At 39.8% G+C, this 14,170-nt stretch overlaps 1 protein-coding gene across 7 annotated transcripts in view; it reads right to left on the bottom strand.

Annotated features, from left to right (window-relative positions):
- Positions 1-1,254: 1,254 nt before the first annotated feature.
- The window catches only part of LOC131979857 (ETS-related transcription factor Elf-2-like), a 29,453-nt gene continuing 16,537 nt past the window's right edge, over positions 1,255-14,170 (bottom strand). For 4 of the 7 annotated variants that reach the window (XM_059343915.1, XM_059343933.1, XM_059343924.1 and 1 more), the window contains 7 exons: positions 10,859-10,972; positions 9,355-9,537; positions 7,751-7,837; positions 6,863-7,058; positions 5,628-6,077; positions 5,106-5,268; positions 1,255-3,161 (listed from right to left, as the gene is read on the bottom strand). In XM_059343915.1, coding sequence (XP_059199898.1) covers positions 2,565-3,161; positions 5,106-5,268; positions 5,628-6,077; positions 6,863-7,058; positions 7,751-7,837; positions 9,355-9,537; positions 10,859-10,972 — 1,790 coding nt within the window. In that variant the 3' untranslated portion in view covers positions 1,255-2,564. The remainder of the gene's footprint in view (positions 3,162-5,105; positions 5,269-5,627; positions 6,078-6,862; positions 7,059-7,750; positions 7,838-9,354; positions 9,538-10,858; positions 10,973-14,170) is intronic. The other 3 variants (XM_059343941.1, XM_059343965.1, XM_059343956.1) reach the window with 1 other exon arrangement.

The raw sequence follows: 14,170 nt of genomic DNA, 5'->3' as shown, positions 1-14,170 counted from the left end.
TTGTAGCAACACTTTCAATATTTTGAGCAAACACAAGCTGTGGTGGTAAGTAGGGCTGGGCGATATGTTGATAAAGTTAAAAAAAAATGTCTTTCTATATAAATGTTGCCCTTACTAGGGTTTGTCATATTTAGTTATTCTGTAATGTTCGTTATTCTTTTCTCACATAAATATTTCTGGCCATATGATGCTCTAATATGTTTCAACAGATTATAATTGACCCTTTATAAGCATTTTTAGGCATTTTAAAATTTGACCATTTTTGACAAAAATCCACATGCTATACTCTCCTACCAAATCTAACTGCAATAACTACGTTTTGGTCTAAATTGAGTCATAACTAAAAATTAACTCCTTGATGTCTGTTTTATCTCGTGGCGAAGGTTAAGATTTTATTTGTGCTTTATTTCAGAAGAATAATTATATAAAAATTGCAGTAAATACAGAATCCAACTCAAAACTAAAGCAGAATGCAGTAAGTTCACTTATAAGAATGTAAACATAAAACCAAAGCAAACAGCAGTAACTTCACTTTGACTGAGACAATGTAGTCTTGTATTTCATTGTGTTGAATAGTGAAGATACAAATAATAGAAATTACAAGTTTATTTGAAAGGGAAATTATTATCTAGATAGTGATTTAGTAAAAAAGTGAGATAAAATTATATCAAGGCTAAAATATAACATTACTTTATATATATTTATTTGATCTCACTTTTTTCAGTTTTTGGACATCCCATAATATGGTGTTTTTCTGGTATTTCTGGCCACTTAATGCTCTAATATGTATCAAGAGACTATAATAGACCCCCCCCTCTCTTTAAAAAAAATTTTTTTAGACATTTTATTTTGACAAAAATCAACATACTATAGTATGACTTTTTTGAGGGGTTTACTTTTCGACGTCCCATAATGTGTTTTTTTCCCCGCTATTTTTGGCATTTTACAATTTGACCATTTTTGACAAAAATACGGTTTTTGTTGTCTCCATTTTTTGGATAAACTATACTACCACATGTATCAACAGACTATAATTGACCCATTTTTAAAATTTGACCATTTTTGATAAAAAATCAACATACTATTATGAGGTTGTTGTTTTTTTTGAAAGGGTCATTTTTGGACATCCCATAATATGGTGTTTTTTTGCATTGTTTTTATTGATAAACCATACTACAACATGTATCTACAGACTATAATTGACCCATTTCAGTAAAATTCAAAGCACACACACACGCATTGAAAGGACGACTGTCAGGTTTCAAATGTCTTTTTTATATTTCAGTAAAATCTACTTTAATACACTTTGAAACAAGAGTACAACAAAATAGAATATACTTCAAATGTTGAATATACAAAGAGTTCAGTCTGAACACAAACATCTTTCTCTCCATTTTCCCTCTTTAGATAATAAAAATAAGAATGAAATGTGGGGCTGCTGGCAGGTTGATCCTCCGTTTGACATAAAGTGACCTGGATCACAGTGGTTTCAGATTCTTCACAGACGTTTTACATACATAGCTGTGATTCTCTTATTGTCATTAAAATAATTGCTTCAATTAAATCTCTGAATTTACATACATTCCTATTGGGATTATAATTGTTCCACACGTGGCAGCATGCAGCAGATCTCTGTCGGGTTGTGAAAAAGAGCAAAACATTTGTCAAAAAATTGAAAAAAACAACAACATCCTTTAGTCAAATGAATGTGAAATGGAAGCTGGAGGTTTAAAGCCTCCTGATCTAAAACATGAAGCTGTTTCATCTCTAACAGCCTGATAGTGACAGAGGAACTAATGAGAATAATAATAATAATAATAATACAGATATCAGCTCCCGTGTTCATTAATACTGTGCTTGGTACAAGGTATCAAAACACAAAAACAAAGTTCAGTTTACTGTTCAGACAATACATGAAAAAAGAAAAGTCAAAATTAAAATCTAAGGCTGTTTCTGTTAACTTGAGCTCCGTAAACTGTATATAGTAGATATATATAAATATTTACATAATGACCATTTTCTGTTTTTTTCCGATATCGTTCCTTCGTTCTCGCGGCTCCATTTTCTCTAAAGCGTTCATATTCACATAGCACCAGCCATCGATCTGCACAGTGATATGAGTAAAAAAAAAGAAGAAGATGCTGGTTTCTAACAGCTGTAGAGGCAAAAATATAGACAAAGTGTCTCTACAAACTCGTCGTTACATCACCTGATGTGGTTTCTGTTATTAGAAAGTTCACATTTTGGTTAGTTGTGATAGTTTTTGCCTCGTTTTTGTAGTGTTAAGCTTGTTTTTTTTATTTTATTTTCCTTTTTTTCCTCCCAGTTTGAGTGAGTGATTGTAGTGATCCAGGTTGGTCCCTTTACGTTTCCCAACGAGTCCCTTTACAGTCTGTCTGTCCCCCGAGGGACTCTGAGGACCGTCCAGGTAGCAACAGGGACGATGTGGAGGAAGTTGAGGACTTAAAACCCGTCCAGAGTCTTTAAAGTCTCTTCGACTGCTGCTGGTTGTTAAAGAAGTAAAAATGACGTCACACATGAACAAACTGGCCGTGAGGAGAGTTTCAACACTCGGGCTCTTCACTCTTTGACACGTCGTCCACTTTGGGGACCACGTCGGCGTCCTCCGACTGGACGTTCTGGACAGTTTTGGGGTTCTGGAGCGCTACGGGGACGTGGACCGTCTGGACCTGGACTCCTGCCGCCTTCAGCTTCTCCACAGAGACTCCTCCTGCTCCTCCCGCGGGGCCCGGCGCTCCGATCACCAGCTCCGACCCGTTGATGATGCCGCTGATGATGCGAGGCGACGCCATCGTCTGGTTGGCCGTCGTCACGGTGACGACGCCCGGCGTCCCGCCGCCCGGCTGGGACACCACCAGAGTCTGAGGTTGGTTCTGCGTCGGCACGGTGAGTCTCATCACCTGCGTCCCCGGGGCCACGTTGACGGGGGCCAGGGCCCGGACCGTCAGGGGCCCCCCCAGGAGGCTGATCCCCGCCGGGGGGCCCCCCACCCCGGGCTTGGTGGACCCCGAGGAGGTCTGGAGGTGACACTGGGCCAGCTGGTGGGCCGGGATGGTGATGATCTTCGCCAGCTGGACGGTGATCTTGTCTCCGTTCTCTGCGGTGGCCGGGACCATCGTGGGGAGGGTCTGGATCACAACCTGACCACAAAACACATTATCACATTAGTGGGGAGGGTCTGGATCACAACCTGACCACAAAACACATTGTCACATTAATGGGGAGGGTCTGGATCACAACCTGACCACAAAACACATTGTCACATTAATGGGGAGGGTCTGGATCATAACCTGACCACAGAAAACTCATTATTACATTAATGGGGAGGGTCTGGATCACAACCTGACCACAAAACACATTGTCACATTAATGGGGAGGGTCTGGATCACAACCTGACCACAAAACACATTGTCACATTAATGGGGAGGGTCTGGATCACAACCTGACCACAAAACACCTTATTAATGTGGTATGTGTTATTAACCTCAGAAATGAGGGGCGTCTCAGGAAGGGAAAGCAGTGCTTGGCTCAAGCTGTGATCAGAGGGGGAGGAGACCTGCTGACCCGACCTGGAGATGTCCTCAGACGGTGGAAAGAACACTTTGAGGAACTTAATCCAGCCAACACGTCCTCTGTGGAGGAGGCAGACTCTGGAGACTCATCAGAATCCCTGGTAGAAGTCACCGAGGCAGTTAAAAAGCTGCCCGGCGGCAAGGCGCCAGGGTTGGATGAGATTCTCCCGGAGATGCTGACGGCTCTGGACACTGTTGGGCTGTCATGGTTGACACGCCTCTTCAGTGTCGCGTGGAGGTCTGGGACAGTGCCAGTGGAGTGGCAGACCGGGGTGGTGGTTCCCATTTTCAAAAAGGGGGACCGGAGGGTGTGTTCCCATTACCATGGAATCACACTGCTCAGCCTCCCCGGAAAAGTCTACTCCAGGGTGCTGGAAAGGAGGCTCCGGCCGATTGTCCAACCTCAGATTCAGGAGGAACAATGCGGCTTCCGTCCTGGCCGTGGAACAACGGACCAGCTCTTTACCCTCCCAGACTTCTGGAGGGGTCATGGGAGTTTGCCCATCCAGTCTACATGTGTTTTGTGGACTTGGAGAAGGCTTACGACCGTGTCCCTCGGGGAGTCTTGTGGGGGGTACTGAGGGAATATGGGGTACCGGGCTCGTTGCTACGAGCTATCCGGTCCCTATATAACCAAAGTGAGAGCTGTGTCCGCATACTCGGCACAACGTCAAACACGTTCCTGGTGGGTGTTGGCCTCCGCCAGGGTTGCCCCTTGTCTTGATTCTGTTCCTGGTCTTCATGGATCTCAAGGCGCAGCCGGGGGGAGGAAGGGATCCGGTTTGGTGACCTTAGAATTACATCTCTGCTTTTTGCAGATGATGTGGCTCTTTTGGCTTCATCAGACCAGGACCTCCAGCACTCACTGGGGCGGTTTGCAGCCGAGTGCGAAGCGGTTGGGATGAGAGTCAGCACCTCCAAGTCTGAGGCCATGGTTCTCTGGGTGAAAACGGTGGACTGCCCCTCTGGGTGGAGACAGGTACTGCCCCCTCTGGGTGGAGAGAGATACTGCCCCCTCTGGGTGGAGACAGGTACTGCCCCCTCTGGGTGGAGACAGGTACTGCCCCCTCTGGGTGGAGAGAGATACTGCCCCCTCTGGGTGGAGAGAGATACTGCCCCCTCTGGGTGGAGACAGGTACTGCCCCCTCTGGGTGGAGACAGGTACTGCCCCCTCTGGGTGGAGACAGGTACTGCCCCCTCTGGGTGGAGAGAGGTACTGCCCCTCTGGGTGGAGACAGGTACTGCCTCAGGAGAAGGAGTTCCAGTATCTGGGGGTCTTGTTCAGCAGTGAGGGTAGAACGGAGCGCGAGATGGACAGGTGGTTTGGTGCAGCGTCAGCAGTGATGCGGGCGTTGTACCGGGCCTGCTGCCCCCGCGACCCGGCCCCGGATAAGAGGAGGAAAATGGATCTTTCGGTTGTTGTGGTGGATAGTCGTGTTGTTGAGTAGGAGTTTATTCATTTTTATTTAGTTACTCCCCTTCTGTTGTGTGTTAGTTTATTTTATTAATTACCTTCTGTTGTGCGTTCGTGTTTCCAGGTGAAGTGTTGGTGAGCAGCGTTGTGTGTCCGGCTGCTCCGGTTGTTCCTGTCGGCTGTTGCACGGCAACAGTGGAGATCTTCTGACCCAGTGATGTCGTCATGACGACAGGCACCTGCATCGCCACCCGTACTGTCCTGTAGACGATCAATAATCAATCAGACTTGTCAAACTCAATCGTTTGTATAGCACTTTTCAATCAAGAGAAATGCAACACAAAGTCCTTCACATAATATATATATATATATATATATATATAAATAAATAGACGCATAAATAATAAATAAATAAATAAATAAATAAATAAATAAATAAATAAATAAAAGAGAAGATGTTGTAACACTAAGATGCATGAGCAGAATTTTTTTTTTTTAATGGTTCAGGTAAAAGCCAAATTAAAAAGACTTAAGTTTGGTCTTAAAAAAATGAGAAATTAATTAGATAAAAATAAAAATAAAGTAAGATCAAATAAAATAAAAAGTGGGCGGAGTCGTACCTGGGCCCGGAGGCGGTGGGGATGATGGCGGTGTGAGACTGCTGGGCCTGACTCCCGTCAGCTCCAGTAACAGAAACTATCCTGGGCATCCCCGCCAACATGGCCGCCGCTCCTCCTCCTCCTGCTCCTCCTCCTGCTCCTCCTCCTGCTCCTCCTCCTCCCGTCTTGCTGCCGGTGGCGGCGGCCCCCTGCACCACGTTGGTCCTGGCTCCGCCTCCTCGCAGGATGTTGGGCTTCTTATTGGACGAGAGCTCTGCGGCCTGCAGCAGCAGGTCCGAGGGAGGAGACACGCGCTCGTAGGACGCGTCCCCAGAGTCCAGCAGGTCCTCGGGGGACGGCAGCTCCATCTTGTCGTCGTCGATGATGACGATGTTTTTGGGCATTTCTTTAAACTGGTAAACCAGCCGCTGACCCTCCACCTTCGCCAGGATGCCGCGCTGGTAGTAATATCTGAGGAAACATTATTATTATTAGAGTTAGAAAGCTGATTACCAATACATATTTCTCTCCCTGACACTAGGGCAAGGTTAGAATAGTTTGGGATTTTTCATCAGTTTCAGTTTTAATTTCGTTGTGATTTTCTGTTTTCAAATTCAGTTAGTTTAATGAGATTTTAGAGTGAGTTTGCTAGTTTTAGAATGACAAAAAATGACACAACTTGACCACAAAATGACAAAAAAAAAACGCAAAATGGCAAAAAAGACAAATTGACCAAAACAAATTAAATGGACTTATCATATTTTAATGTACTCAGATGATCCTGTATTTTTAATAAATGCTTAGTTTTAGTTTAGTTTTTATTAGTTGTAGTTTAGTTTTTATTAGTTGTAGTTTAGTTTTTATTAGTTGTAGTTTAGTTTTTATTAGTTGTAGTTGTTGTGTAATGGGGTATTTGTTGGGTCCAGGTTCAATAAGGTCACAATAAATGTTTCCTTTATTTCCTTTGTCTGATCCATCTCAGCCCCAATAAGTTTATTAAGTCATAAAACCAGATAGATGAAATAGATTTCATATCAACCAAAAAGGTTTACGGATGAAAAAAGTTGACAAAGACCAAAACGAAGGACATTTTCACTATAATTTTAGTTAGTTTTAGTTAGTTTTGGAACCACAAAATACAGTTTCAGTTCTCTTGTTTTTAATTTTATTTCAGTTAACGAAAATGTTTTGTTCAGTTCTAGTTTTGGTTATTTGTTTAGTGTTGGTTACTATAGTAACCCTGGTTCCGTGCTGACCTGAGAGCGCGGCCCATGGTCTCGTAGTTCATGTCGGGCTTGTTCTTGTGTTTGCCCCACAGCTTGGACACGGCCTTGGAGTCCACCAGCTTGAAGATGCCCTTCTCCCTCTGGGTCCACTTGATGTACCTGGGACAGGTGTTCTTGTCCTGGAGGAGGTCCAGCAGGAACTCCCACAGGTAGGTGGTGCTGCCTGCTGGAGGAGCAGCGGGGTTAACACTCTGGGACCACCACGGACCACCACACATATTTACACTCAGTTTCTCTTTACAGGAAGAGACAGTCAAGACACACACACACACACACACACACACACACACACACACACACACACACACACACACACACACACACACACACACACCTTGATCCTGATGATTATTCAATACACTAAACACACTAAAGTGTTTTTGGAAGTGGCCATGTCTGCCTCGGTTGTTCTTTTTATTTCATTGTGTTGTTATTGTCTCTGTGTTTAATGCTGCTGCAACACTGTCATTTCCCAGCTTGGGATAAATAAAATAAAATAAAATAAAAAATAAAATATAAAATAAATGAAAAATAAAATAAATGAAATAAATAAAATAAATGAAATAAATAAAATAAATGAAGTAAATAAAAAATAAAATAAATGAAAAATAAAATAACTGAAGTAAATGAAAAATAAAATAAATAAAATAAATAAAATAAATAAAATAAATAAAATAAATAAAATAAATAAAATAAATAAAATAAATAAAATAAAGTCTGTGTCTGTCTATTCAAGCACTGTTCAAACTAAAATTCAGTGTCATTTCAAATGAAGTGTTTCAGATCTCCAGCAGCAGTAGGACCCCTGAGAATAGATTATTGGTGCTGTAACAGATCCAGGATCAGCTGTGTCGGTACCTTTTCCTTCTCGTGGTTTCTTCTTGATGCCGAGGTCCAGCGAGCCGTTAGAGATCGAGGACTGATGCGTCTTCGGCTTCCGTCCAGCTGCAGGAAACAGTTCACACACCATTTAATGTCAGCTGAGTGATATGAAAGAAGCCTATACTGCCCTTCAAAGTCTAACTGCAGTAACTACAGTTTTGGTCTAAATTGAGTTTGAACTAAAAATGAACTCCTTGATGTCTGTTTTATCTTGTGACAAAGTTTTAGATTTCAGTTTTGCTTCAATTCAGAGAAATAATGATATAAAAACCACAAAATCCAACTCAGTAATTGCACTTACCACGGTCCGCTTTGGATATATAAACTAATTTAAAGATAAAAATAATAGAAATTATAAGTTTAGACTCTGTTGGACAGAATAAATAAAATGTTTAATTATTATTATTATTATTATCATTAATCATTAGCTGCTCTTCCAGCTCCATCTCTGAGCTGTGGGGTTGACTCTAGTAGTAACACTCTCCCACCACTAGGTGGAGCTCTTTGATCAACTCCAGCTGGAGTTAAAGGTTTTATTAAAGGTTTGTGTCTGGTGATCTGAAGTTCATCACAGAGCTGAAACATGTTTCCATTTTAAACTAAACTCTGTTTTCTAAAGCTGAACTCTCCACAGACACAACATGCTGATAGAATCCACAGCTGCATTAAGAAACTTTCCTTTTCCTCAACTTATACATTAATTATATGTTGGCACAAAAACAAACTACACGCTAGGGCTAAAAACATATAGAGATATAAAAGATATATCCATATATGTTTAAATGTGATATGGAATTAGACCATATCTCATATATCAATAAAGTTTATTTATTAAAGTATATTAGATTTCTTTCTTTCTATATAAATGCTGCCCTTACTAGGGTTTGTCATATTTAGTTCTTTTGTAATGTTCATTATTCTTTTCTCAGCACAATCAGAAAAACTCAGACATGTCTTTGTGCAGAATAACACACAATAAAACTCAAAAATGATCCAAAAAAGACACAAAAAAGAAACAAAATGACCCCAAAAAATTACACAAAATGACCAAAAAAAAGACACAAAATCATCAGAAATAGTCACAAAAAAGACACAAAATAACGAAAAAATGACACAAAAAATAATCAGAAATAGTCACAAAAAAAGACACAAAATAACGAAAAAATGACACAAAATCATCAGAAAAAGACAGAAAATGACCAGGAAGAAACAAAATGACCAAAACAAAAAAAAGACACAAAATGACCAAAAAAGACACAAAATAACCAAAAAAGACAAAAAATCATCAGAAAAAGACACAAAAGACCAAAAAAGACACAAAATAACCAAAAAAAGACACAAAATGACCTAAAATAAGCTTTTGGACATCCCATAATATGTAATATATATTTTTAAAAGCTTCTCCTGTAGTTAAACAGTATTTATGTTCACTTAAATAATCAATAAAACTACTTGTGACTCATATTTGACTTTGACTGAACATTTGCTCTCACTTTGAGATAAATCTATCAGTATATATATATATATATATATATATATATATATATATATAATAATAATCTCTATCTGTGTGTTTTTACCTCTCCTCTTGCGGGCCGGCTCGTGGCCCGGCTCCGGCTCCTCCAGCAGGGTGACCATCTCCTCGTCCTCCTCCTCGCAGCACTCCTCGGTGGAGATCTCCACCTCCGTCTCTGACATCATGTCGGGACGCATGGCGGCGTGCAGGAAGTCTGGAGTCACGATGCACGGCGGGATGAACGCTTCTACAGGAGGAAATACAGACGAAACTGAGTTATTAAGCTTTATTTATGGGCCGGTGGTGAGGAATGTTGCTGTATTTATTTCTCTTCTTCTCCGTCTTATTGTTTGTGTGTTTTATACGTTTTGGTTGATGGCAAAAAAAACAGTTTCCCAGTTTGTACCTCAGATCATCTTTATACTGGATTCAATTGAAAGTAGATCACAAAGGATTTGCAAATAATTGCATTCTGCTTTTATTACATTTTTCAGAGCTACCAATAAGTTAGGAATCAGGGTTAAATTATTATTATTATTAGAAGTGAAGGATTATAAAATAAAGTGTAAAAACGTATATAGGACTGTTCTCATAACTAATATCTGGTTGTAGTTGCAGAGGACTTCTTTTGTAAATTTCATCTTCAAGCTTTTTGGATGTTATTCATAATTTCTTTTTGCTTTTCCAAAGTATTGTCCATAGATCTGGTAATAATAATAATAATAATGATAACAATAATAATAATAATAATGGTCCAAAATAGTGTGAAATTGCATATTTTTATTGAAGAAAGTAAAATGTTCTTGGAGGAGGAACCCTTAAACGCCACCAAACACTTCTTCAGTCTTGGGTTGGTTTAAAGCATGGGTCCCAAACTGGCGGCCCGCGGGCCCATTGTGGCCCTTGTGATGATATTTTGTGGCCCCCACCTTGATATGAAAGTTTAATGTGAGTTTTATATGAATGGCACTTTACTGTGTTGTGTGTGGAAGGTCCCTTTAATTACTTTTTCTGGTAATTGTGTGTCTTTTTAAATAATTTTGTGTCTTTCTTTAATCATTTTGTGTATTTTTTGGTAATTCTGTCTTTTTTGGTCATTTTGTGTCTTTTTTTGTACTTTTGTTTCGTTTTTTTTAGTCATTTTGTGTCTTTTTTTGGTCATTTTGTGTCTTTTTTTAAGTAATTTAGCTTTTTTCTGTCATTTTGTGTCTTTTTTTGTACTTTTGTTTCGTTTTTTTAGTCATCTTGTGTCTTTTTTGGGTAATTTTGTGTCTTTTTTTAAGTAATTTAGCTTTTTTCTGTCATTTTGTGTCTTTTTTTGTACTTTTGTTTCGTTTTTTTTAGTCATCTTGTGTCTTTTTTGGGTAATTTTGTGTCTTTTTTTAAGTAATTTAGCTTTTTTCTGTCATTTTGTGTCTTTTTTTTAGTAATTTTGTATCTTTTTTTGGTCATTTTGATACTGCCTCCAGCGGCCCCCAGGTAACTGGAGTTTAGACCCCTGCTTTAAAGTGTTTGCTTGTTGTTATTTTCTGTGTATTGTGTGTTAGAGTGTTGTTGTTATTGTTTACCTGGGCTGCGGTCCTCTCTGAGGCTGGACGGTGAGTCCATACGCAGCAGAGCTTCTGCAGCCTCGATGGTTTTATCAGAGCAGTGGATGCTGGAGCCGTGGACAGACGCCTCCACTGGAACACAGACAGGAAACCAGTTAGACAACAGGTCACACACAAACAACCAGTTAGACAACAGGTCAGAAAAATAAACTTCTGACCAAAACACACACAAGATCTACAGGACACACTTTATTAACGTTATTACAGGTAAAACCAGTGATACTACCACCTGTTCTTTCACACATCGAAGCTAAGAACATTTTGTTTACGTTAATGGTTTACTTATTAATTTCCCAAAGAAAAAAAGGACAAAGAAAAGGAGCGGACCAAGGACAGAGCCCTGAGGGACCCCGGTGCTGATGGACAGGGTTCTGAAACAGAACCCCTCCAAGTTACAGGGAACGTCCTTGAGATAGGACTAGAGCAGAGAGGGGGCGGAGCCAGATGCTCCCAGGTGGAGATGAGGATCTGATGATAGAACCAGTAGAACCACCACAGAAGAAGAGAGAAAGGACGCTTTCACACTGTGAAGCTGTTCAGTCACAGAGAGAAGGTGATGAGTGGTCCTTCTTAAAACCAGACTGGTGAAGGTCCAGGAGGTTCTACCTATGCAGATAGCATAGGCCCTGTGAAGGAGGAGGGCCCTGTGAAGGAGGAGGACCCTGTGAAGGAGGAGGACCCTGTGAAGCAGGAGGGCCCTGTGAAGCAGGAGGGCCCTGTGAAGCAGGAGGACCCTGTGAAGGAGGAGGGCTCTGTGAATGAGGAGGGCCCTGTGAAGGAGGAGGGCCCTGTGAAGCAGGAGGGCTCTGTGAAGCAGGAGGGCCCTGTGAAGCAGGAGGGCCCTGTGAAGCAGGACCAGCCACCTGCTGCTGGTGTCAATCACTGGAGGTAACAGGAGACGTGGTCCAGGCTGTCCTGTCTCTCCATGTTTGGTATGTGAGAGAGCAGCAGTGACTGTCTATCTTTAGATGGTTCGTCTCATTCAGACAGACAGACAGACAGACAGACAGACAGACAGACAGACAGACAGACAGATCAGAGCTGATAGATCAGTGAGCTGCTGCCCTTCAAACATTCAGCTGCTGTAATAAGAACAAGGAGCTCAGATTCACCTACAGAAACACAGAGACGCTCTGAACATTTCTGCTCTGTCCAAACAGTTTGATTTATTCTACAGTCATATCTAGTTTATTCCATTTATTCTTTGTTATATTATAATGTGTGCCTTTTTTAAACTTATTGTGTGTCTTTTTTAACTTTTTGTTATTATTTTATATTTTTTTTAAAACATATTGTGGGTCTTTAAGTCGTGAGTCTGAAGGAAATTTCATTATCTTGTATAATGACAATAAAAACTCTTCAATCTTGTTCTTAATTATTGATTATAAAAATAAAAAAAAACAGGATAACTATTCAACAATTATAGATAGATAGATAGATAAATGATAAACAGATAGCAGAACACCAACACAATAAAATAGAAAAAAGTTAATAACTTGTCAGTGTGCAAAATTAGAGAGTTCAAAAATATGCTATAAAATATAAAAACAAGGAAATATAAATAACAAAAGCAAAATGAGTGTATGAAGTGTATAATCATTGTAATAATAATAATAATAATAATAATAATAATCAGTGTACCTCATCATGTGTGGGAGGAGTATTATAAAGTATTAAATATTTTTCCCCCAAGTTAAATAACAATATAATGACATAACAATAAAACATTTGTCTATTCTGACGCTATTATTCTACTATGTAACAACTGTGTAACGGCGCCAAGAATAAAGCAGCGAGTCCGACAGAAAGTAGTCCCTCCGGATGACTTCCGTGTTTACAGTCTCGTCCTTTCCCTCCACTTCTCTAACAAGAAGCTCACACATCCTCCTGCCACTCAAACCCGCCTCGCCCTCCTATTGGCTCGTTCTCAGACAAACAACCCGCCTCCGCTTAAATCTGATTGGACGGCTGATGACGTTTCATCCAGCGCTCACACTATTGGATTAGAGAAGGCGTCAATCAACAGGATGGCCACGCCCCTCCCCGGACACAATGCTTCCGCCATCGAAACGGGACAAAAATACTTTAAAATGTGTGAGAAAAACACAGAAACAAGGGAAAGAAACGACGCGGTGATTCAACAACAAACAGTCCGACAACAGAGACGATTAAAACAAGTTAAATCACACAGAAATAGATCGATTACAGGTAAATAAGGTCGAAGTAGAGCAGGAAGAAAGAGCAGCAGGGCCGTCCCACGCTGCAGCCAGCACCACGGAAACACCCACACACACACACACACATATATATATATATATACATAATATATATATAGCACAGAAGCACCAAAATATATAGTATATATATGAAAAACACCAGCATAGAACCACCAAATTAAAGATACATATATATTAAAAAATACTCTGACACTGGAAATGTGTCAAATTCCCAAACATACAAGTTATTGTTATTTATCTCCAGGTCTATAATGAACTGTTTTCCAGAGACAATGTGTGAAGACTTTTACTCCAAATGTTCTATAGAAAAAGCTACATTTGATCTCAAAAACAATCACAGCTGCAGCAGAAAGTTCTCACTGCCAGTAATAAAGACAAACTTCAGTCAGAGAACAACAATGACTGCTAGGAAACTACTGCACAAACAATCTGAACAAACCATCAGCACTAAAGACTTATATATATTTATTTATACACGTTAAATATTATATATGTTATGTATATTATTATTATACTGTTGCTGCCATTACTATTATTACTATATACTGTGATATACTACTATTATTGTACTGGACTTATTATTATCATTATACATTATATTATATTATTATTATTATATATTATATACTGTACTGTTATTATCCATTACCATCATCTCACCATTGTATCTTACCTACCAAATGATTTTCTTAAGTTCTATTCTGTGTTGTTTTCTATTATTGTTGTTATTTATTCTACCTCAGTATTTTAGACTGCTGTGACAACAGAGTTTCCCTTTGGGGATGAATAAAGTAATCAATCTATCAATCTATCTAAATTATATAGAAACATCTAGCTTTAAGTAATGGATATTAAATATGAAGATGGAGAATGATATTTATTATGGTAAAGTTCTGGCAACCAGCTGCTGGTTTTTACCATAAAAACAACAGGGTAATTTAAAAAACTGCTCAAACCAATTATTCGATTATCAAAATAGTTGACTATTAATTTAATAATCGATTAATCGAATAATTGTTGCAGCTCTAGTTAC

Source organism: Centropristis striata, chromosome 1 (assembly GCF_030273125.1).
Source record: "Centropristis striata isolate RG_2023a ecotype Rhode Island chromosome 1, C.striata_1.0, whole genome shotgun sequence".
In the NCBI taxonomy this organism is placed as follows: domain Eukaryota; kingdom Metazoa; phylum Chordata; class Actinopteri; order Perciformes; family Serranidae; genus Centropristis; species Centropristis striata.
Note: the sequence above shows the minus strand (reverse complement) of the source record. Positions and strands in the feature narration are given on the sequence as shown.